Raw genomic sequence first — 26,289 nt, 5'->3', positions numbered from 1 at the left:
TTTGCCTCAGTTCCCTCACCTGTAAAATGAGCTGGAAAAGGAAACGGCAAACCACTCCAGTTTCTTTGTCCAGAAAATTCTAAATGGGGTCATGAAGGGTCAGACATCATGATCCTTAACAACAGCAACAACATGTGCCAGGTATTGGTGCTGAGAACTGGAGATACAAAGGAAAAACAGAACAGTCCTTGCCCTCAAGAAGCTTATATTCGACTGGAGGGGGTGCAGGGAAGAGGGTGTTAAAATAAGCATACAGACAAGAAAGTACAAGGTCTGCACGGGGTAATATTTGTTAGCAGCAGCAAGAAGTCAATTGCCTTTGGCTCCCTGCAACCTCTCTGGGCCCCCAGTCTCGCTGTATTTGGGATGACTTATTTATGAGAACTTACCCTGCATCTCCGCTTTAAGCGCTGGGATTTAGCTGAGACAAGTGAACATCCTGGTCCTGCCAGGATCCCAGCTTAGCGGTCGGGGATCAGGAGTCCAAATAATCAAGTGGTTTGAAGCTCATGTACAAAACTACATGGCTCGCACGCTTTGTCCTGGCCCCTCCTCCCGTCTGGGCCCGCTTCTCCCCAGGTTTCTGTCCCAGCCTGCCCGATTTAAAGGAGGACTCGCTGCATGTGCCACGTGGGCTGCACGTGCTGGACAGTTTCTTTCCAAGGGCTCAAGATTTGATTGGAGGGGAGTACGGGAGCTTCAAGGAGACTGAAAGGCTGAATTAAATGGCCCTTTTCCATTCTCTTTATCAACATGGGGCCAAAAAGGGTACAAGTTTGGATCTCAGAAAGCCGGTGGAGGTCAAGGTGCGTGTCCCCCATCTTCCCTCCCCCCGCCCAGTATCCTGCACGTGCAGACAGGGGCGGGCAGAGCACAAGGCTAACCCTAAGCTCTGAGCGTCCAGGCTGGGCCCCTCCCATCCCCGCCCGTGGGACGCTCCCTGCACCTTCTAGGGCCCCCGCCCCGGGGCTCCCCACGCGCCCTGCAGCGCGCGCCGCTTCCTGAGTCGTCCCCTCCCGTGCGCCCCGCCCCGTCCTCCGGAGGCAGCATCCTCTGCAGTAGCCGCGGCCCCAGCCCCCGCCCTGACCCAGCAGCAGGTGCCTCACCAGCCGGTTCCACTCGCAGTGCTTCCCCTTCCAAGAAGACCTCACCTTCCTTCTCTCGGCCAAGGTCCTCAGCCCCTTCCTCCCTCACCCGCGCCCCGGCCTCTCTCCAGTCCCCTCCAAATGCAGGCTGCTGCCACCCTCCCCGAGGAGATCCGTTGGCTCTTGGAAGGTAAAGTCTGGTGCTCTCCCCGCCCCCACGCCGGCTGCTAAAAGTTTGGAGGCGCTGAGGTTAAGAAAGGAAATGAGGCCTTGGGGAGTTTGGGGGTAGGCATCCCGTAGCATGGGCTTCTTCCCTCACCTCCTGTCATGAGCCTGAGCCTGAGCCTCAGCCCAGCCTCACCTTCCTGCTTAAAGTGGGGCTGTGAGAGGTCTCTGGGAAGTCTGTACCCCTGCCAATGATCTGTTCAAAGGTCTGGACGTGAGGGTGGGGGGAGTCGTGCTTTCTTGTGTGCTTGGTGAACCTGAAGGACCCTCCCATCTTACTTGGAGACCTGAGCCAGTGTGACCTTTAACCTTTCTGGGCCTCATTTTCCCTATCTTTAAATGAGGGATTTGGGCTAGACTGCGTCTCAGGTCTCTTCCAGATATAAATCTGTGATTGGGCAATTCCCTCTGGGGCAGGTCCTCTCTCTAGAGGTACATTGGACCATCAGTTGTGGCATCGTCCTGAAAAAGCATCCTAAGGCTAATGGGCTGGTCCATACCCTTTGAAAAGTTATGGCCACATCGAAACCTTTTTAAGTTCCCAGGCTTAAAGCAGACTTCAGCAGGCGGCAGTTGGTGGAAAGTGAGCTCAGGCAGATGGGACTTTTTTAGATTAAAATTCCACTTAGGAACTCAAAAGTGACACTAACTTCTGTTCCTTTACTTGGCTTCTGAGGATGGACTCAAGGAGTCCATACTCCGGTTAAGTGTCTCTGTATCAGACTATTCCAGCTTAACAGTAGTCATGCTTTGGGAGGCATGCCGTTTCCCCATTTCTACTTGAAATAATTCATGTCTCATTTCCCGTAACCTCCTGGTAGTGCCATTGTGGCCTTGGATTTAGGAGACCTCTTTTCTAGCCCTGGCTCTGCTCATGATGCAACTTGGGTAAAGGATCTGGGTTCAGATACTGCCTCTGTCACTTAATACCCCCACCCAGTCACTTAAAATTCATAGGTCTCAGGTTTTTTCTGTATAAAATTAGGGAGTTGCAGTTCTACACAAATCCCATGATCCAGGTTCAGATCCCAAGTTTGGTATATACTGCCTTTGTGACCTTTGGCAAGGAAATCAGTTTTTCCTTGTAGACCTCAGTTTCCTCTTCTGTTAAATGAGAAGGAAAGATGATATTTCAGGTTCCTTCCAGGTGACAAAGGCCTTCAGTTCCTATTCTCAGCGTTAGGTTTCATTTCTGGCTTATTTCTGTATAGTATCATTCTTTACCAGCCAGATGTTGCTTTGAGGTCAAGACACTCAGAATCCATCTTAATTATAATCTCTGTAAACTTTGGCTTTAGGAATGAGAAGCTGTTCATACATTGAAGGGGTCAGTACCTTGGGGTATTTCTTTCTTCCCCTTTTGCTCCTTGACACCTTCCTCCACGGTATTAGGCTTTTGTGTACAAATTACAAGTTCTTTTGGGTTTTGACTTAGAGAATGTTGCTGAGGAGCCCAGTTTCTTCCCAGTTCTCGATGAGTCGAATGCACTCCTCAAAGCCAATCGCAGGTGCTAGGAGACTATCCTGATTCTGCAGTTATTAGCACCCTCTGCCTCTTGGAAATGCTTTTTATTTCCTTATTTGTGTACATATTACATTTTCCTCCTCCCTAAAATGTAAACTCCTTGAGGGAAGGGATTATTTCATTTTTGTTCTCTTTCCTAAGTACCTAGCATAGCACCTGGCACATAGTAGATGCTTAATAAAAGTTGGTGGAATTAACTTGAATTCTTCCCTAACTTTGTATTTTCTTTTTATATTGGCATCTCACGTACATACACAACATATACATACACTATATATACACACAGACTATATACGTACCATATACATACTGTATATACACATACACACAATATATAGTTCATACCATATACATCCAATACATATGCACAATATGTAGATACACTATGTATGCATACATGCTGTTACATATACAGACCATATACACACAATATATTATTCACACTATATTTATATACCATGTAAACATATATATAATCTATATACATACTCCATATGCACACACAATGTGAATATACCAATATACACACTATATATATATACACACTACATATACATGCTATATGTACACCACACATACCTACTATATACATACATTATATATACGCCCCACATATATACATCGTATATACATTATAGCTATACCATGTATACACACATTATATACGCCACATATACACATAATACGTACACACTATACACACACACACACACACACTTTATATGTGTGTAGTACGTATATATACATATATATATATATACTGCACACACACATATATGGCTATATATAACAGACTTCTCTAAACTCTTCCGCTGCTTTGCTCTGATGAAGGCAGGCCCAGAGCAAAACTCCTGTTTGTTTTCAGTGGCTTTTTCATTGAAAGCTACCCCTTCAGCATTTTTGATGTGCGGCATTTTATTGTTTGGAACTGACACTTTGGTAAACAACTCATTTCTGCACCTGCCACCTTCCTTTAACTTAGATTATTTTCTTGTTAGCTGACTGTTTTTAATTGAAGTCTTCAGATCTCCTTCTAAAGCAGGGCCTTTGTTTGCTGACAAGTATAGCAGGCTATGAATGGAGATTAATTGCATGTCACATACTTCTGTATCAAACTTGCTGTGTCTTAACAATCTGTACGGTGCTTGGGCCTCCTAGTATATAAGGTGGAATCTGAGGTTAAAATTTAAGGAACTCACTTGGTTAACATATTTGTTAAGGATGTTTTCTGAAAAGTTTATATTTAGGAGCCCATTTGCCTCAAAGAATAGGTAGTGAGGAATAAACATAAGTAAAGATTCTTTAAGTGAGCGTTAGGAATTTGTCATTTGTGTGGTTTTTTGTGCTTATAGCATTATCAGGCAGCTGGTAGTGAAGTGGATGGAATGCTGGGCCTTGAGTCAGGAAGACCTAAGTTCAAATCTAGTCAACCAGTTGTGTGACCTTGGGCAAGTTACTTGACCTCGATTTGTCTTGATTCCCTAAAGAATAAAATGAGGATAATAATAGCACCTACTTCTTAGGGTTGTTTTGAGGATCCAGTGTGATGTTATCTGAAAAAAGTGCTTAGCACAGTGCCTGACACAGTGTAGGCACTATATAAATGCTTATTTCCCTTCCCCTTGCAATGGTGCACAGCTCCAGGTATGAGTCAGTTGAATACTATCTGCAAGAAACACGAAAATTTGGGTTAGAACATAGAAACACTTCTATCTTAGTTGCTGTTTGCTGGGGGAGGGGAGAGAGAGACAGAGACAGAGAGAGACAGAGAGACAGAGAGACACAGAGAGAGAGAGAGAGAGAGAGACTGAGAGAGAGGAAAAGACACACAGAGACAGAGACAGAGACAGAGAGAGAGAGAGACAGAGAGAGACGAGAGAGAGACAGAGAGAGACGAGAGAGAGACAGAGAAGGGGGAGAACAAAAAAAAAGAAAAATGAGGCGATGGGACTAGATGACATGTAACACCCCTTCCAGCTCTAAATCTTTGATCTTATAATCAAACATTATAGTTATCTTCAAGTATTTGAAGGGTTTTTATATGAAAGAGGTATCAGACTTGCTTAAGTCCATAGGACAGAGCTAAGGGTAGAAATTGAAAGGGAGCCGACTATTCATCTCAAAGTAAGGAAAAACATCTTAACAGAGCTGAAAAAAAGTGGAATGGGCTGCCTCAGGAGGGTAGTTGGTTCTTCCCTTTCTAGAGGTCTTTAAGCAAAAGCTGAACATTTACTTTTACATTTTACATTTACCCTAAAATGCGCATTTATTACTCAGTCAGTAATTTGTACCAGTCCAGTCAACTAGCCTTTCTTATGCACCCATTCTTTGCTAGTCATGGAGCCAAGCTCTGAAGATACAAAGGAAGGCAAAAAAAGCAGTTAAATGGGGTAGACATGTAAACAATTATATACAGACAACATATATACAGGACAAATTGGAGGTAATCAATGAAGAAAAGACACTAGCATTATAGGGGGATAAGGAAAGACTTCTCATAGAAAATGGAATTTCAAGGAGGCCAGGGAGGGCAGGAGTTGGAGATGAGGAGAGAGAGAATTGCAGGCATAGGGGACAGCCAGTGAAAATACTTAGAGTTGAGAGATGGAGTGGCTTGTTTGAGAAACAAAGAGACAAACCGTTGCATCATTGGATCACAGAATATATGCAGGGTTGAGGGGGATGTGGGGAGCAGTGAGTTTTAAGAAGACTAAAAAGGTAGGAAGGGCCAGTTTTGACACCCCCACATACATACATACACACACAAATATGGTTATGGAGGTGATAGGGAGCCACTGGAATTTATTAAATAGGGGAGTGATATGAGCAGCTAGGTGTTACAGTGGATAGAGTACTGGGCCTGGAGTCAGGAAGACCCCTCTTCCTGAGTTCAAATTTGGCCTCAGACATTTTTACTAGCTGTATGACCCTGGACAAGTCACTTCACCCTCTTTGCCTCAGTTTCCTCATCTGTAAAACGAGCTGGAGAAGGAAATGGCAAACCACTCCAGTATTTCTGCCAAGAAAACCCCAGATGGGGTCATGCAGAGTCAGATACGACTGAAAAACAGCTGCATAATAACAACAGGTGGTCAGATCTGCCTTTGAGGAAGATCATTTTGACAGCTGAGGGGAGGATAGACAGGAGCGGGGAGAGACTTTAGACATGGTGTATTTTAGGGTAGACGTGTATCTGGCTACAAATCGAACTCAGAGGATCATGGGACTGGAGATTTAGAGCCAGAAGGAGTCCCAGCTACCATCCAGTCCAACGGTCCTCTCCCATTTTACAGATGAGGAAACTGAGGTCCAGATAGTTTACATGGTTTGCCCATAGTCACATGGCCATTCCATGCCTGGTTCTGTTTTTGCTGTTCTGTGTTACCTCTAAGGCCCCTCTTCAGCTCTCATATTCTGTGATTCTATGTAGGTCCTGTTCACTACATAATCTCTCTGTGGAAGTTTTGGGGTACATGAGCTATACTGTGAGTGTCATTATAAGTAGGGGGTAGAGAGGGCAGGGACAGATTATCGGATTTCCACAATGAATCACTAGTTTCATAAACCGAGACATAGGCACCCCAACAGTGATTTACGACAGGCCATTTACAGCCATAAACTCAAAGCTTGACTTATTTATTTATTTATTTATTGAACAGGATGACAAGTATTTTTTCTGATGGAGAAATGCGCTTTTAAAATTATATATATATATATATATATATATATATATATATATATATATATGGCGTTTTGAGCAAATGTTTTGAATCATAAAAAATCATGAGTATAATTTCTTAGGTTCAGAATGCATCATTTTCCTTTATTGGAGTTTTGGCAAAGATCAAAATAATAATAGTCAAGGAAATGGTCTCCTCAGACTGTCAGATGCTCCCAATAGAAATAGTAACTAGTTGCCTATCAACACATAGGTACATTACAGATAAGTACAATGAAGGGCATTCTCTGGATTTGTTGAAAGAAGAGGGAATATTCAAGTCTGTTTGTCAAATAATTTCTCTTTCGATGGAACAGTCGGCTATCTTTCTGTAGCTTGTGATAGCAGCAGCTCGGGGGAACAAAAACAACAGAATGCTGTCAGTGTGCATAATCATTGTCATAGACAGATATAAACTTAACCAGTATTTTCTTTGTCTTCCTGGCAGGGCCTTTGCAGCAGAGGCAAAATATGATGACTGTAATAATTTTGGGGAGGGGCTTTTGTAAACAAGTGGGGCCTGATTATTGCTCAGTGTCTATTGAGTTGGTACCAGTTACCTCTAAAGTATCTAAATCCTCCTGTCTGGACTACAAAATAAAGTCCAAACAGGATCAAAACAGCCAGCCACATGTTGTAACAATCTCTGTTTTAAGACATTCTGAAATGCCTATGGTTACTTACTATAAACCACCTTTGAATGAAATAGCTATTAATCATTTCCTTCCAGATTACAGCCTCGATTTCTATTGGTTGATGTAGCCGACCGTAAAATCTGATTCAGTACAGTAAAACCATGGCTATCTAGAAAACTTTGGCAATGATTTTTCTGAATACTTGGAATATTCTAACTATTTTGGATGGAAAACTTTCTAAAATGTCTTACATATAAAAAATGGAATGTAGTCTTTTCTTATAAATGCTACTAATTGTATTGTCCTGAAATATGATACCTTCATTGCCCATGGAGTGTGTCTGCCATACACAAAGCAGCTCTTGCATATTGCAGAGGTGCCTTTGGCAAACTTGCAGGAAAACATGGGCAAGAGTCACTCAGGATGGGCAGGCATGGATGGGCGGCAATCTGTAATACTGGAGGAAACAATCACATCGATGAGACCACAGATCCATTGGGAGTTAAGTAGTGCCAAGATTGCTATGCTTTTCGAGTCGTGTTTTTTGTTTTCTTACTGCTTTCTGTAGTTTTGTTTCTTACATTACTATCAGCGGCCATATTCCCCAGCTGTCAGTGTGCCTGTATATAACATCGGCCCCTTTCTCTTTCAAAAGAGAGCTCCAGTTTCTGATTTGCTGCTTCGAAACTATCCCGGGTTTAGAAAACAGCCATCTATACTTTCTAGAATTTTGTGTAAAAATAAAAGTAAGTAGGTTTTGAGGGGCCCTCTTGTGAGCAAATTGCCAGATTTTAGTGTATAGACTTTGTGACATCTATTTTGACTGCTCAGAGATCTTTTTTTGCTTCCTTGTTTTTGACTGTCTTAACGATCACCAGATAGGTGAATTATTATTGTAGATTTTTCCTGCTTCCAAAGATTCATGAGAAATGAATTTTTTCTTCTTCCAATGTGAATGTTAGTACATAGAGGACTCTTAATTCAATCAATAAGCACTTATTAAGTGCCAACTATATATAAGGTACTGATAGATGCTGGATATACAAAGATAAAAAAAAAGAAACAGCCACTTATCTCAAAGAGCTTACAGTCTATTGGTCAGAAACAATATACATGGATAAATTAATACAGAGTTATGTACCCAGAGGCATCCTGGTCTAGTGGAGAGAGTATTAGATGTAGAGTTAGAGTTAACCTTTCTGAGTCTCAGATTTTTCATCTATAGAAGAGGGTGGACTAGATGACTTCTAAGGTTCCTTCCAGGGTAGATAGGGGGCACCATAGTGCAAAGAGCCTCTGGCCTGGAGTCAGGAAGACTCATCTTTCTGAGTTCAAATCTGGCCTCAGATATTTACTAGCTGTGTGACCTAGGGCAAGTCACTTAACCTTGTTTGCCTCAGTTTCCTCCTCTGTAAAATGAGTAAGAGAAGGAAATGGCAAACCACTTCAGTTAATATGGCACCTACCTTATGGTTATTGTGAAACTCCAATGAGATAACATATGTATGGTGCTTTGCAAAACTTAAAACATTATATAAGTGCTAGCTATCGCCATTTTTTATTATTATGAAAGAAGTTAGGTTTGACATGTTAGCATGTTTATGGAGTCTTTAAAAAAAGTATATTCCCATTTATGGGTCTTGTTTTTCACATTTTGGAAACCACCAGATGGAAAGTTCTACAAGTTTAGCTATTTTATCCTTTCTGTGTTGTTTTCCCTGTGTTTCAGATATATTGCCTGCTTTATCTAGTATGTCAGTGCTGCAGGATAGGTTGGGTGGTTCCACCAGATGGTTTGTCAAGCTTTAAGTTGCTCAATTCCATTGTCTAAGTTTATTCTTAAATTTTTGCAAAGGAAAAGATAGTGAAGGTTGATGGTAAGTCATTTGCTAATGATGTCACTTTTTATTCCTTGGCATTTTCTTTTTCATTCATCTATTTATTTACACTTAATTTTTATTTTTCTCAATTACATGTAAACAAAATTCTTTAACATTTGCTTAAAAAAATTGGAGTTCTATATTCTTTCTCTCCCTCCTTTCCTTTCCCCTTCCTTGAGAAGGTAAGCAATTTGATATTGATTATATATGTGCAGTCATGCAAAACATTACCACATTAGCCAGGTTGCAAAATAAAATGCAGACCAAAAAAGCCCCCTAAGAATAATAAAGTAAAAAAAGTATGTTCAATCAGCTTTCAGATTCTATCAGTTCTTTCTCTGGAGGTGAATAGCATTTTTCAACATAAATCCTTCAGAATTTTCTTGGATCATTGTACTAGTGAGAATAACTAAGTCATTTATGATTGATCATTATACACTGTGGCTGTTACTCTGTATAATGTTCTGGTTCTGCTCATTTCACTTTGCATCAGTTCATGTAAGGCTTCTACCATTTACTAATCACTAGCAGCTTGGCCTCTTATCAAGACCATTGTCTTAACACAGAAACACCATGGGAAAATGAAGTTTTCCTGTGTTCTTATGAGCCTTTTCCTAAAAGATAGTGAGATTTGGGGGTGGGGATGGGTGCTGTAGGATGCAGTAGTCCGGAGAAGTGGTAGAGGCAGCTAGGTGGGTAGAGCCCTGGACCTAGAATCAAGAAAGCTTGAGTTTGAGTACATCCTCACATACTAGCTCTTTGACCCTAGACAAGTCACAGAACCGCTGTTTGCCTCAGTTTCCTTATCTGTAAAATGGGGATAATAATAGTACCTACCTCCTAAGATTGTTTTGAGGGCAAAAGAAAATATTTGCAAAGCACTTTGCAAACTTGAAAGTACTCTATTATTATTATGGAAGGAGGGAAATCTATACCTGAGAAGAAGGGAAGGAAGAGTTCATGGGCAAGGGACATGACAAAGACTGTTTTTAGACACATAAAATATCCTCCCTTACATAAACTTTAAATGAGCCAAAGTTGAATATGAGATCAGTTATACTTTCAAAGATACTGGATAATATAGATGATAAGCAATGAGAATCCTCCTCAAAATCTCCATAGACTAAGAGTGTTGGCCAAACATCATAAGATGGCATTCTAATTTGTTTTAATTGGGATAAATGTAAAATTCTGAACATGGTCCAAAAAATCAACTGTCCAACTAGAGGATAGTGGAGACCTGGTTAGACAGCAAGTAGTTTAAGTCAAGGCAACAAGCTTTTATTAAGTGCCTACTATGTGCCAGGCACTGTGCTAAGCAATGGGGATTCAAAACAGGGCAAAAGATAGTTCCCTACTCTTAAGGAGATCAGGGATTAATGGAGGAGATGACATGAAGACAACTGTTAGTAGTCAAGATAAGTTGGAGATCATCACCAGAAGGGAGGCGCCAGGCTTAAAGTTACAGAGAGTGCTATTCCAGCTGATGTGAGGAAAACCTTAATAATCAAGGGTGTCCAAATATAAATGTAGTGAGTTTTCCATCGCTGGAAGTATTTAAGCAGAGGCTGACTAGGTGACAAAATGTCAAGAATCTTTTATAGGGGATCTGTTCTTTAGGTGAGAATTGAACTATATACATCAGTGTTCTCTAACTTTTTAAAAATTATTTTGTCCTGTGACTAAAGCAGATGGCGCAGTAGATAGAATGTCAGTCCTGAAGTCAGGAAGATTCATCTTCCTGAGTTCAAATCTGGTCTCAGACAGTTACTAGCTGTGTGACCCTTGGCAAGTCACTTAACCCGTTTACCTCAGCTTCCTCAGCTGTAAAATGAGCTGGAGAAGAAAATGGCAAAGAATTCTAGTATCTTTGCCCCCAGACCCCAAATAGGGTCATGAAAAGTCATAAATGACTGAAAAAACAACTGAATGATTAATGCATTTTGAGTATGTATTCTCAATATATGTGTACTTATAAATTATATACAGGTACTACTTACTGTATTGAGAACATGTACATTATAACTTTATATAAAATAGACACGAGATATATGATATATGAGATATAGACAAAGATTGAGACACAGATGAGATAAAATATTTCATTTACTAATGATACAAAGAGCCTTTTTGCTCTTGCAAAAAACAAGAGCAAAATAATGATATGTTTAGCAAGAGCAATACAATTGGATATGCTTTAGTGTTTTTTTTTTAAATCTTGATTTAACACTTCGCAATAGTGATTTGAAGGTATTGGTCTAAGCTCAATTTATTTTGATCCTTAGTTTCATGTCAGAGCAGAAAAAGATGCTCTATAAAGATCCATAGTTCCATTAGGAAGAAGGGCATCATTGGCTGGGCTTACTGACTCATAACATTCAATTTTCAATCCTGCCCACCAATTATAGGAAGATTGTTGAAATTTAGCTAGTTGAAACCTCATCTTTCCTGATGTCAATCATTTGTTCTTGCAGGCTAGTCAGAAGAGGTTCTATTTTTGTATTTTTAACAAATGAGTTCAAAAGCCACTCAAACTCTTCATTTGGAAGATTTTTAAAGTGCACAGATCAGAGAGTTTTTTTTAGGTGACAAACTTAATACTGTTTTCAGCAAATCCAGTAGGCGGGGGGAAGGAGGTGTTTCCATGTGGAGAAGGTATTCAGTGTCACAACTGTCGGATGCTGCAGAAGGGGTCCGGATGGAGGAAAAGCCATCCAACTAGGCTGTTAGGAAAACATCGGTAATTGTGGAGAGAGCTGTTTCTGTTGAGTAAGGAGACAAGGATAATGAGGAGTAAGAGATCCTGGGAGACTGGAAGGAGAGTGGCATTATTCACAGAAAGAAGGATGTGCAGAGGAGAAGTGTGCTCTGGGAGGGAAGATAACATAGTAAGACCTTCAGCGTGCGTCACTCCCCGACCATGTCTGGTTATCCTGGGTGGCTCACTCTGCCCCAACTACCAATGAAAAAAGTTAGGGGTGGGCTCTTACCTGCCACTGCCTCGAGGCACAGAGTAGCCTGCCTCCAGGTAATCTAGGGGACCAAGTGTGGCTACCCAAGTCGGGGAGGGGTGGATTTTCTCTGCTCGGCTACTGCTGGCCCCTGGATCATGGTGCAGAATGGGAGCTCACACAAAAAAGGAGATGAGGTCAGTTACAGGAGGGGGTAGAGTGGGAAAGCGTTGCTCATTAGTGGGTAAATGTCATGGTATAAGTTGTGTTGAAGACAAACCTCATGATTGCCTATTGTAGGGAGGGTGACATCTGACTTATCTTCCATCTGATTGTTTCCCCTTGAGGTCATGCAAGGACCCCCACTTTGGAGATCACTGCTAGAGCTGACCTCTGGTGCTCTATGATTCTGTATGTCGTTTTAGTTGTTTTTCAGTCGCGTTTGCCTGTTTGTGACCCCTTTTGTAGTTTTCTTGGCAGAGATACTGGAGGAGTTTGCCATTTCCTTCTCCAGCTCATTTTATGGATGAGGAAACTGAGGTAAACAGGGTTAAGTGACTTGCCCAGGGTCACATAGCTATTAAGTGTCTGAGGCCACATTTGAACTCAGGCCTTCCTGCCACCAAACTTGGCCTCCTATCCACTGTGTCACCTACCTGCCCATGATTCTGTATATTGACATTTGTTTAAATTCAATGCCAGCGCACCCCCTTTTGAAGGTTTCACTTCCTGATGAATTTTTAGAAAGGGTCTTAGTTCTCCCAAAATGAAGGTCACAAAAATGTTGGCCCCAGATTTGTAGTTTGGTATCTGGTGGGAACCTCATTTAGGATTATGTTTGTTTTACAGGGCTTTTTCTGCGTGAGGGCTGTACAAGTGTACCGCCTGCCTATTTCTTTTTTCTCATGAGCTAGAAGAGGCATAAAAAAAATAAATGTCACACATTTCTTGGATCATAGGACAAAAGCAATCAGGCAGCATGGAACATAACACTACACAGCATGCTGGTGACTCGTACTCCATTTCCCTGCTTGCACACACAAACAAAGCTGGTAGTTCTGATTTCAACCTCATCGTCCAGGATAGGTTTTACGGCTTCAAAAATGGCTTCAAGGGTCACATTTGATGGTTATATATTTTTTAAAAAATCAAAATTAATCTTCAAGTCAGTTTAAACATCATCTTCAGCCCCTCTTCCATTTTTTTAGTGGATGTGAAAATGGACAAGGTAATGTTTTGTTCCCACGGCTGTAACAGAGCAGGATAAATAAATTAGACACCGGTCTAAGCACTGCTTGCTAGGAGTTGTTTGAGTGAATATTGACTAAACCAGGGCCTTGTCCTTAAGTAGTAGTTGGGACAAAGAGGCAACAAATGGGGATTGTTTTTGCACTCCCAGAAACTCACTGAGACCTTCTGGAAGCCATTTAACATCTTTGGACTTCATCTTTTAAACGGCCTGAATAATTCAGAGCAAAGTATATGGACAACTGGCCCAGGAGTCGGAAAGACCTGGTTCTGCCTCTGACATTTTCCAGCTATGTCACCATGGACAAATCACCTGCCTCTCTGTGCCTCAGTTATTTCTTTAAGACTAAGTTAAAGCAGAGCTTCTGATCTTGATCAGTGCAGGGAGGTTTCACTACAAGAAGTCCCCATACTTAGGAAATCATACACTAGGAATGAAAGCAAACATGTAACTCAAAAGGGGACTGGCAGGTTTAATGAACTGTGCAAAACACCCAGAAATCCTTGAATGAACTTCAAGGGGTTTCCATTCTTTTCAGGTAGAGGAAACTGTGTCCAGTTAAAAAAATTGTTGTCGTTGTTCGGTTGCGTCTGACTCTTCGTGACCCCATTTGGGGTTTTCTTGGCAAAAGTACTGGAATAGTTTGCCATTTCCTTCTCCAGCTCATTTTACAGATGAGGGAACCGAGGCAAGCAGGGTGAAGTGACTTGCCTAGGGTCACACAGTGTGTGAGGTCAGATTTGAACTCAGAAAGATGAGTCTTCCTGCCTCTAGGCCTGGCACTTTATCCACTGTGCCATCTAGCTGCCCCAGTTAAAAAAATTATCAGGCATCAATACTTTAACATAGGCATGAAGGATGAAAAGAGGCATCATGTTATGGAGGAATGAGGGCTAGGCTCGGAGTCAGCCTGAGTGACCATGAACAAGTCACTTGCTGCCTCACAAATTCCTCCCAGGCCACCCTCCAAAACAGTAAGTTAAAGCTGAGCAGAGGGGGTTTGCACATGAGGAGTTCCTTACATTGATGAAATTGGTCAGTCAAGAAACATTTATTAAGCTCCTACTATGTGCAAGGCACCATACTAAGCTAACTTACAGGTTTGGATTTTTAAAAGTTGAAGTCACCCTCCTCACAGAATTTCTTTTTTATCCACTTTGAACGTTCCCACATTTGACTAGAGATGGTACCACAGCTGGGTAATTGGTGTGATTCAAAGGTGCAGCTTAGGGTCTTTGAAATTTGGGAAGCATTTTCTCTCAGGAAAAGAACGTTATACTTGGTGTTTATGTTTCCAGGGCAGCCCACAAATCCTTATTTAACTCCTAGTATTTCTGAAATATAATATCTTCTGTAGAACATGGTATAATAATACAGTTGTCTCTTCCACACCACAACTTCCCCCCTTGCAATTTAGATGTATTGTGGGTCAGCATAAGAAATTAAATGGGAATTTGGGGGGAGTTTTGTGGAAGACATAGATGATATGTGAAGGTCAGCAGATAACATAGAAAAAGTTTAGAAACTCAGAAATGCATAAAACATGTTATAGTATTGTATAATGTCGACCCACATTTTACAGTAAGGTACTGTAAAAGAACAAGACAGAATTTAGACTTTTCTGGTACGAAGGGATGGCCAAAAAATTTTACACAGGTTTTCCAGATCATGCCCCTAACCACTCCCCCGCCCAAAGTGGAAGGGATAACCGTACTTCTTTGAGGAGGTGCGCTCAGAGCTCTAATACCAGGAAAGGCAATTTTTACCGTCTCTCCATCCTGCCACCTGTCAGGCAATGAGAGCTTGGACCTCCAGGTCACTGGTTTTGGGGCAAGGGATCCAGCAGCACAAGCACTACCAAATATGCCTTTGGAACACTGTATGAAACCACTTTTTTCTTTTAAAATAACAGCTAACATTTATATATTGGTTTAAGATTTACAAAGGGCTTTACATGTGTTATCTCATTAGAGCTTCACAACAAACCTGTGAGTTCTACTATTCCCCATCTAACAGAAGAAATTGAGGCAGAGATCAAGTGACTTGCCCTGGTTTTGACCACTAGAAATTATGTATGGTAGGACTTGAATTCAGGTCTTTCTGACTGAATCTAACAGACGACCTACTAAGCCCACCTACCTGCTTCTTGAAATCATCTTTTAAAAATCAGCTGCGGGGAGATCTTGGATAGCAGATCAAAAAGGATTGAGGGAGAAACTTTGGGCCACCTCATGAGTGGAGACCCTGGACACCACCAGGTTGTTGCTGGAGACGCTAATGCTTGGAGGGGGGTTGCAGTGTTGGGGTGGAGCTCTGTTTAGGTACAGGTAGGAGTAGGAGGAAGTGGGCCACCTAGGAACTTCCTCTTTTAACTAATTATTCTTGTTGACTTGATTCTAAGCTCAGTTGTTTCCACCCGTTTAAGGAAAAATCATAATAAAACATCTTGCATTTATATAGTATTTTAAAGTTTGCAAAGTGCTTTATGTATGTTATATCATTTGATTCTCACAACAACCGTGGGGAAGGGGTGCTATTATTATCCGCATTTTATAGATGAAGAAACTGAGGCAAACAGTTTCAGTGACTGCACTGACACCTCTAGTAAGTGTCTAAGGCAGGATCTGAACACAGGTGTTTCTTTTGGACTCCAAGCTCAGAGCTCTAGGCACTCTGACACCTAGCTGCCTCATGCCATCAGAGCCCCAACTGAAATGTCCTGGTTGCTCCCTCTCTTTACAGCTCTGCAGGGGCTGGTTGGGAGCAGAAAAATAGAGTTGGAACCCTGGAGGGGAACAGTGGAAATGGGCGGGGGAGGAGTAAAGATGGGGCCTTGGATGAATAGTGGGAACAGGGGGAGATAAGAAACGATCAGAGTTGGGGCTTCTGAGAAGAGAATGAGAAGCAGGAATCAGGACTGGGGAGGGAGGTGAAGAGTTGGCCTAAGGACCTCTCGGAGTTCTTTGGCCATTCTTGCCCCTTGCACTCTCCTGACAGCTCCTTGTGGATGGATTCTGACAGACTAACTGCACTGGAATGAGTGAGGTGAGAAGGGAGGGAGTGGGGTTAACGCAAAGGTCCCCTGAGACAGTATAACTGGTATGGCAGGCATTTGGGGAAAGGGAAAACAGACCTGGAAAGGGGGAAGGGTTTGTTCCATGGCATTGAGGGCGCCTGCAAATTAAGTGTGGATTTTAGAATCCCTGAAACTGTGGGATTATAAAACCTTGATACAGTTAGTTCAGTGGTTGATTTTTAAAATCAATCAGCAAGCATTTATTAAGTGCTTACTGTATGCCAGGTGCTGGGATTGTAAACACCAAAGAATGAAGCAGTCTGCATACTCAAGGACACTCTAATGGCCCTTCAACCCCAAACCTTTGTGGCAGGGGCATACTAGTACTCTAGAAACATCTATGGGAATGTGTCACCATTTCAGGCAGGGATACCACTGAAATGCTTTAGAAATGTTTGTGCAGCTACAGAAACTCAAATGTTTTTGCAGAATGCTTCCTCCAGTCAAATTGAGTGGCGCTTGGCCTGTGGAAATGTTTGCTGGAACATTTGGCCATTTCTTGCTTCAATTCAACATTTACTTCAATGAATGACTGAAACAAATGTTTCTGTTCTGGAAGTACTTCACAGCAAATAAAATGATGATAATTGAAAATAAATGCTCTCATTGCTGTAGCAAAATGAAATGGAAGGCAAGTAATTTTTGTGGCTGAAGACAAAAGTAATTTTCTTTACCATTCAGATATGTCTAGGGCAAATCACTTGACCTCTGTGGGACTCAGTTTATTCATCTGTAAGATAAAGGGGCACATGGATCAAGACACATCCCTTCTTGTCTAAATTCCATGATCTTTTAAGCAGTGATCATTAATTTAGTGTCTCACTTAAAGTAATACAAAGACCTGGAACCTTAGGATGATAAAAAGAGACAATATATTTCCTTTAAAAAAATTCTACTTTTAGCAGTTGTACTGAAAAATTTGGCCTACAATAGTCTATGTAAAGCACAATGCAAACCTTAAAATGCAATATAATTTAAGTTATTTGATAAATGGAGTCATTAATTTTGGGGAAACCTCATAAATTTTCAACAGCTTACTTATACATCTTGACTTGTTCTTGTCTATACTTATAGTTTACTTGTCTATCCTTGTCCCAGCTACGTATCTTTAATATTCCTATATGACTAGGTCAAGATAACCCAGGAGAATGCATTTAGAATCTCCATTAGTCCCTTAGCCTCTGCCTACTTCAGTTTCCTTAACCCAAAAAATGGGTTAATAATAGCACCTACCTTCCAGGGTTGTTATGAGGATCAAATGAGAAAATTTTTGTAAAGTGTCTGGCACATAGTAGGAGCTTAATAAGTGTTTGTTTCCTTCCTTCCCTTCTCCCTACTGGAAATACAGGTACAGTTTCTTTCCCTGTCCTAAAGAACTTATGAAGAAAGCAATAAAATTTATAGTTTATTTCAGGTTTCTGAACTGGTTTCCTTTAATTCCTTGTCATTGTTGTTGAGTCATTTTTCTGTCCTATTCTGCTCTTCATGACCCCTTTTGGGGTTTTCTTGGCAAAGACACTGGAGTGGTTTGCCATTTTTTTTACCAGCTCCTTTTAGAGATGAGGAAGCTGAGGCAAACAGGGTTAAGTGACTTGCCCAGGGTCACACAGCTAGTAAGTGTGTGAGGCCAGATTTGAACTTAGGAATATTGAGTCTTCTTGACTCTAGGCCTGGCACTCTATCCACTGTGCCACCTAGCCACCCTCTTTTGGTCCTAGACACATTTATAGGCTAATTTATAGGGGAGGTGGTATTGTATGGTGGAAGAAGTTTACAGTAAGTGGTCCAGTGGTAAGGTACCTTATTTCTAATCCTTTCCTTCTTCAGTGTTAGTAGTACATTCCCAAATATAGCCAAAGGACAGAGTAAATTCATATAGTGTTATCTTTGTAAAATTATGAGAACCATAGACTCTCAGATCTGGAAGGAAGCTTAGGATATAAAACATTAGATCTGTCTGGAAGGAGTCTTAGAACATGGAATTTTAGAGCCAGCAGGGAGCTTAGAACACAGGATATCAGCTAGGAGGAACCTTAGGTCCTAGAATGTTAGACCTGGAAGGGCCTTGGATATAGAAGGTCAGTTGGAAGTGACATTAGAGACCATCTTGTTGAACTCTTTCATTTGATAGGGGAAGAAGAAGAAGGATGCCTTTTTAGTCCTATTATTATCAGGCAAGCCTGTACCATGTGCATTTCAACAATTCTGAATTCTACATGCTGAGAGGATTACACAAATATGAATAAAACACAGTCCTTGCCTAGAACTTATGGTAGTGGGGCATAAAACATGTACAAAGAATATCTAGGGTTTGAGAGGGCTGTAAACTTAATATGTCAGCAGCATGATGCAGCAGCTGGAAAAGCTAATGTGCTCCCAGAATGTATAATTGTCTTAATGAGAGAGATGATGATCCTGCTGTACTCTTCTGGTCAGTCCACAGCTGAAATTTAGTTCTGAGTGACATATTCTGAGGTGGGCATTGACGTGGTGGAGCATGTAAAGAAGGGTGAGTAGAAAGGGACTCAAAACCACATTGTATAAAGAATAGTAAGAAAAACTAGAGATGTTAAGCCTGGAAAGAAGATGACAATGGGTAGGGCAGTCTAGTGGGGAAGATGGTGTTTGCCACAAGAAAGGAACATTGCTTAGCCTTGGATAGGAAAAACTAGACTCAATAAGTGAAAGTTTTATGGCAGGGGATCCATGAACTTTCTTCTAAAAATTTTTTTGATAACTATTTCAATCAAAGAAGTTTACTTTGTAACCCTGTGTGTTTTATTTTCTGCATTTAAAAACATTTTTCTGAGAAGTGATGCATAGGCTTTACCAGAGAGCCATAGGTGTCTAGGACGAATAAAAAAAGGTTAAGAACCCCTTGTTTAAGGGTATGCACATTTTGGCTGCATGTAAGGAGGGACTTCCTGACAATTAGAGATGCCCATAATGAAACAGTTGGTGAATTACTGTTCAGCTGAAGGCTGAATCACCACTTCTTAAGGATGGGGAGGGAATTCATCCAATGGGTATAGAACTGGAAGAGGTGATGGTCAAGATCCCTCCCAACTCTGGAATTCAGTGATAATGACTCTGTAGCTTTCATACTCTATCCAGAGGTTACCAAACTTATTTGGCCTGCTGCCCCATTTTAAAAAAATTATTCAGTGCCCCCCACCCCGGAAATCTACTTTCTTTAAACTTTTAATGTTTTTTGTTGAAATTTGTGTCACCGCAGGCTACTACCCCCCACCCTGATCATTCCAGCACCTATAGTAACTATAGGCATGAGGTGCAGATCAGTGCTTCCCCCTTTACCTTACCCTTATTATACTTATGTGTGCATGTTTCACATCTCTGTGGGGAAATAGAAATTCTATAAGGGTGTCTTCAGCATTCACCTCTAAAGAAGAGGCGTTAATACCTACTTTGTCATCACTTCCCAAAGAGTGTGGGACTTTTCCATCTGGCTTGCATCTGAAACCTTCCACGTGTGTTGTCTTCCCCATTATTATGTGAGCTCCTTGAGAGCAGGGGCTGTCCTGACTTTCTATTTGTATCCCTTGTGCTTTGCACATAGCAGATATTTAATAAATACTTCATTCAACACAGTGTCTTGCACAGTTAGTACTTTGTAAGTGTGTGTTTAATTAAAACAAAGCTACATGAGTTTATTGAAAGAAAGATCACTTCTGGCTGGGTCATCCTTACATAGATACTGTAATTTTTGTTGGTGTTGTTCAGTTGTGCAGCTATATAACCCTGGGCTGGTCACTTAATCTCTCTGGGCTTGGTTTCTCCATCTGTAAAATGAGGGAGTAGAATTAGATGACTTCAAAGGACCCTTCCAGCTCTACTTAGACGATTCTGTGATCCCCTAACTCTCCCACCATTATCTGGTGTATACTTTGTTTGTACTTATATGGTAACTTGTCTTCTCTGATAGAATATATGCTTCCTCATGTGAGGGACTGTTTCATTTTTGCCTTTATTTCTCAAATATCTAATAAATGCTCTTTGAATAATGGAAGGAAAGTGCTTTTTGCTCAGTTTCAAGGAAGCCATTTAAAGTGTGAAACATCATAGTAAAATTTTTAAATTGCCTTTGATACTTAAAGGGTTCTAGGCCTTCCCCTCACTCTTGGCTAGCGTCTTCACTTTTTCCATAGTGTCTCTAAAGGAACTAGGGTACCATCGTAATAATATTGATGACATATAATAAGGAATCAGATCATTTGTGGTGTTCTATATGTTTGACCTGCAAAACTTTGCACTTCAGACACTGAACTTTCTCTTATGTGTTTGAGATGATGTTAGGAGTTTCCATGTCCTGCTATTGACTTATGACTTATTTATTATTCGGATGGTAGATTATATCTGATTGGGAGAAACTCCCTTTGTTAATGCAGATTGATTATTTCTTTATAACTAAGAATCTTAGAAAAATGTCTAGGTACTCTGGCAGGTTAACTAACTCACCTGGAGTTTCACAGCTAGTATGTGTCAGAAGCAGGGTTTAAACTCAGGTATTTTGCTACCCCACCTATGTTCTCTGATGGACCTACATGTAAGGCAACATTGGTATCTTACATCAAGTGTTTCCATGTTTCAGTGACTTTATGATTTTATTGCATGTAAGGCCACGTTGGTGTCTTACATTGAGTGTTTCCATGTTTCAGTGACTGATTTTATCCCTCCAGTGGTACAGCAGGATATGCATCCATACCTTTCTGTTTGGTACAATTATTGTTTGTCTTCCAATAAACCTTCCAAAAAGATTTGCCCCACAGAGTAGAAGCCTTCCATTAGGACTTTAAACATGTTAGGGGTTTCTGAGCTGTACTTGGGTATTCCACGTGTTATCCCTAACTCTTCATATCCAACGGGTCTACTTCCTCTTTCTGATGATACGTATCTTAGATAATATCTTGTATGCCATTTCTTGCTCCTGTATCCTTTATGGCAATATGCTGTAGCACATGTCCACATTTAATTCTTTAGAGATTTTCTGTTTCGTGATTTGAAGTCGGGTAGCATCACTGCTCAAGGGAAGCTAGGTGGCAAAGTGGATAGAGCCCTGGACTTGGAATCAGGAAGCCTCTTTCTCATGAGTTCAAATCCCACCTCAAACATTGACTAGCTGTGTAACCCTGGACAAGTCACTGAAACTGTTTACTCGTCTGTAAAGTGAGTTGGAAAAGGAAGTGGCAAATCACTGTAGTATAGTGAAGACTTCTGTATGGTGAAGACCAGGAAAATCCCAAATGAGGTTATGAAGAGTTGGACCCAACTGAAACAATCCAGCAACAACAAGCATCACCAGGAGGATATATCATCATTAAATATGTGGGGATTCGTGTCAGGGAGTAACTTGGGATTGTTGAAAGCACCATGCAGTTTTCCAATTGTATGTAATACAGCTCTCTTTCTCCTTGTCACTTCTGGGTTTGGTTGATTTTCTGTCTGCGGTACCCGTCCAAAAGCATCCCCCCCCCACTTATTAACTACGTATGACCTTAGACAAGTCCTTTTCACTCCCTGAGATTGTTTCTTCATCTGCAAATGGAGATAAAAACTTACTTTAAAATAATGTTTGAGAAAAGATTTCAAAATTGGCTCGATGTAAGTAAGCTAGGCGGCTTGGTGGATAGAGCTCTGGCCCTGGGCTCAGGAAGACTTGAGTTCAAATGTGGCCCCAGATGCTGACTAGCTATGTGACTCTGGGCAAGCCCCTTCACCTCGTTTCAGTTTCCTCATCTATAAAACGGGAACAGTAATAATAGCATCTATTTCCCAGGATGGTTGGGAGGACACACAATGCGATACTGTTTGTAAAGTGCTTTGCAGACTTAAAAGGGCTATATAAATGCTGTTTCTATTATGTAAACTAATATATTGGTAAGCAGTATTTTATTATTTCATTACAGCCTAAATACCTGAGGTTGGCCAATTTGGGGTCCACAGTTTTTTTCTCAAAGTAAACTACATTCCAATCAGAGGCATACTTTGGGCACACTTGGGGGGTCTTTTTCTTTCAGAGTAAGTCAAGGACCTGGTAATTCTAGCAATTTTCCCAATTGTCACTGTAGTCATTTTCCTCTGCATTGTATATATTAGGGGAGAGTAGAGAAGCTCTGTGCCCTTTAAAATTAGGGTTCCAAATGTTACTGTGATTAACATAAAGTGATTTGGTGTTATACACTTACTTTCAGCATGACCCAGATTTATAATGTGTGTTTGAGCCGCGGTTTTCTTTGTCAGTCCTTCTTTCTTTCTTGCATGTGTGGTCTCCCACTCCGTTGCACTGTGTAATCTGATTGATGTTATACCTCTTAATAAATTTGTTTTCTTTGAATGCCTGCTTTTTTTGGTGCTTGATTTTGTATTTCTGGTTTTAATTCAGTGTTGTTTGTTAAGATTTCCTCATGGTTTCCTGCTGGCCTGTCAATTTCTGTGACTAGTTTGCAACATATATATGTTTATGAAATTTGACAACCTATTCCTTCTGCCATCCGTGATCATGTTTAATATTAAAATATAATTTATTTAGAAAAAAGGGTCTGCTTTGTGGCTGACAGGTGCCTTAGCTTTCTAGGCTGACAGGGTCCTAGACTGACATGAATTACCTTGTATGCACTTTTAAAAAAAAATAGGAAATAATGGCCATCCCTGAATCCCCTTAGTAGTATTTCCTTCTTCCCCCTTCAATTCCTCTTCTTTCTTTTTGAGACATTTTTATTTCCTTCTAGATGTGGAAGATTACCTGGTAGAAGGTTTGCAGAATGAGAACCTTAGTACCAGTGCATGGGAGAGCAGAGATGCAATTTTACGGGGCTTCCAGCAGATCAAAGCCAGGTTTGTCTAAACTCATTATTATTACAGTTGTTACTTAATATTTCAGATGAAGTGTAATCTACTGCAGTAGACATTTGATAAATGTAGTAAGAGAAAGTATGAAGATACAGTTAATTATCTGTATAGCCTAAGGTAATTAGAAGACCTCTTTTGAGCCTTGGATAACGCCATTGACCTTTATTAAAGATATTTCCATTTAACTAAAAAAGTTGGCAAGGATTAAAATTGTGTCGATCCATATATCTTCAGTAAAAAGTGTACTTGACAGAAGGCAGAGACTCCTTGGTTTGTCTTCTCAACCTGTGATCTATTTCATTATCTCCTATCCCAGTAGCAGGGATTTCATACCAAACTTTGCACATGTGACGAATAATCTGTCCTAAGAGTGCATTGGAATATTCTACTTAACCAAGATGTTTTCCAGAAGAGATTCTGGCCTATATTTGAAGATATATATTTTATAAGTGCATCTAACAGGTGCATACATCTGCTAAGGGTAGGGGGCAGGGAGGAAGAGGGAAGCATCAAGGGAGTAAGATCTTTCTTCACAGCCTATTTCCCTGCCATCTTCTGCCTGGAATGGGGTCACTGGGTGAGGGTAGCGAGGAATGAAAGCTTACTTTGGCCTTCTCCAATCTGGTGGTATTTGTGATCTGGAATTTTTATATCGAGTGCCAATTAGCCCTGTCTTTAGAAGGCGGGGAGGGGGTCCATAAAGACTTGAAAGGCTGATTGTTGTATGCCTACTTGAAGAACTCCACTCCAGTCCCTGAACAGCAGCAGAGAGCTTTATCCTCTGGAAGGCCCAGAGCCAGATCCTATTCCCCACAGTCATGCTAAAGAACCTCACAAGATGCCCTGCTGTATCTTAATCGATCTTTCCTGCTGGCTAATTAAGCATCAGTTTTACTCAGCAACTTGGGACTATGTAATTATCAGCCTGGGTTGGCCTGAATAATTGAAACAAGCAGAATGTAGAAGAAGACAAGAGCTTCTTTCTCCCTTCCTTCCTTCCCTTCTTCCTTCCTTTCTTTCCTCTTTTCTTCTTTCCTTTATTTCTTTCTCCCTTCCTTCCCTCCTTTCCCCCTCCTTCCTTATTCTCTTCCTTCATTCCTTTCTTTCTCTTTCTTTTTCCTCATTCTCCTTCTCTCTTCTCCCTTTTTCTTTCCCTTCCCTTCATTTCTCTTTCTTCCCCTTTTTACTTTTCCAAAATCAAACTGTCTTTAATTTCATCAACTTGGGAAGCTCCAAGCATGAAAATCCCCTCCACCAATAACTGTAACTTGGTAAATGTGTCCTAGGGAGTTGCCTAAGGCACATAGAGGAGAGGTTAAGTGACTTATTCAGGGTTGCCCAAACATTAAGTGTGAGTGGCAGAAATTGAGCCTGGAGTCAGGAAGACCTGAGTTCAGATTTAGCTTCAGACACTGTGTGTCCCTGGGCAAGTCACTTAACCCCTTTTGCCTCAGTTGGCATGAAAATTAACTTTCTCATAATATAGTAATAGCATTGCAATAGTAGATTTATATAAATGAAGGCTTGGCTGATAGGCAGGACTTGTACCTTTCCTAGATTTGTCTTTAGAAGGCCCAAATGTATGTTCAGATGATAATAGTCCTAAAATGGGAAAGGCTTCAGAAGCTAGCTAGTTCAGTCCTTTTATTTTACTGATGAGGAAGTTGAAGCCCAGGGAGGGTAGGTGGATTGCCCCAGTTTACATAGGTGTTATCGAAGGTGATATCTGAATCCAGATCTTCTGTCTCCAAAGACAAAAAAACAAGGGTTAGGGGCTGGATTTATGGTTTTATTGGTCTGAAAACCTGAATGAGGAAACCTCTTGTCCCTATGCAGGTTGGCACCTTTGTGAAACTTATTGTGTTAGAGAGTCTCTTAGAGTACCGAGAGATTAAATAATTTGCCCAGCTTCCTACAGCCAGGATATGACAGAGAAGGGAACTGAACCCAAATCTTCCTGCCTTTGAGGCCAACTCTCTATCCATGGCACCATACTGCCTCTTGAAGGGGACCAAAGTCCACTGAAGTATTCATCTTATACCTCATCATGACATGGAAGTGGTCATGGATCATCAGAGGCTTCACCGGCAGAGCACAGACTGGTACATCCAACCAGTCTAATTCCACAAGTACCTTCTTAGGTGCCTGGCATTGTGCTTGGTGCTGGGGATACAAGGACAAAATGGAAAAGAGACCATGCTTTCAGTGAGCTTACTTTCTGCTGGGAGGCTGCAGTGTGTAAATATGCTAAGCCGGAAAGCCTGGCCCCAATGGAAGATTTTTGGTCCATCATCTGAGGACCAGCCCAATAGAGGGCTCACCAGCAGCAAGTGGTCCGCAAGTGGTATATTTTCTTTTGGTGGCAGCAGCTCATGAAACTGAGCTCTAGGGCAGTGAGGGACTGTGGTTTGTGTTGGTGGAGGGAGCATCTGCTCTAGTGAAATCATGTGGCTTTTGAAGAATTAAGGAAGTGAATGGGTATAAGGATGGGAGTTGTTTCAGACTTCTTATTTCACAATGGGAGCAGTGTGCATTATGAGACTTGTGTGGGGTATGATTTGATCCATGATATATCTAAATTTGTGACCTAGAAAATCATTTGGTAACAGCATTTAATCGTATCTGTAGGGATTGAAGAAGTCAAAGGATGAGAATGGTACCTGCTTTAGATTTTTTGTTATGATGAGGGAAACATACTATGTAATCAATGTTCTGCCTAGGTGTAGGGAGCAACATGGAGCCTTGGGCATAAGGGATGCTTTCTAATACTCCTTTTTATAAATGCACGTATTTCAGTGCCAGGAAATTGTACTTTTTGTGGCTAAGAAGTATTTGATTTTCAGTAAGTCAAGTCATATATTTCCAGTAAAGGTTCTGGGCAGGTAATCACTAAAATCTTGCCTGGAGTTCACAAATGCCCTGTTATAGTTCTGGATGCACAAGTAGGAATTCTCCTTTTGTGGATTTGCTTCCTGAGAGAAATGTCTAAATTTCACATTTTGGCTTTGTAGTGAAAGAAAAAATTACAGTGGTTTGACAACTGTAACAGCTGCGATAGCAGCTACTTTTTTTTTTAAA

The 26,289-nt window shown here is 41.1% G+C and overlaps 1 protein-coding gene across 1 annotated transcript in view; it reads left to right on the top strand.

The window, feature by feature from the left end:
* Positions 1 to 1,197: 1,197 nt before the first annotated feature.
* SKAP1 (src kinase associated phosphoprotein 1) overlaps positions 1,198 to 26,289 on the top strand; it is a 374,118-nt gene continuing 349,026 nt past the window's right edge. Inside the window, exons 1-2 of the mRNA XM_036755929.1 lie at positions 1,198 to 1,275; positions 23,091 to 23,196. Coding sequence (XP_036611824.1) covers positions 1,227 to 1,275; positions 23,091 to 23,196 — 155 coding nt within the window. The 5' untranslated portion in view covers positions 1,198 to 1,226. The remainder of the gene's footprint in view (positions 1,276 to 23,090; positions 23,197 to 26,289) is intronic.

This window comes from Trichosurus vulpecula, chromosome 4, assembly GCF_011100635.1.
Source record: "Trichosurus vulpecula isolate mTriVul1 chromosome 4, mTriVul1.pri, whole genome shotgun sequence".
NCBI classification, from domain to species: domain Eukaryota; kingdom Metazoa; phylum Chordata; class Mammalia; order Diprotodontia; family Phalangeridae; genus Trichosurus; species Trichosurus vulpecula.
Note: the sequence above shows the minus strand (reverse complement) of the source record. Positions and strands in the feature narration are given on the sequence as shown.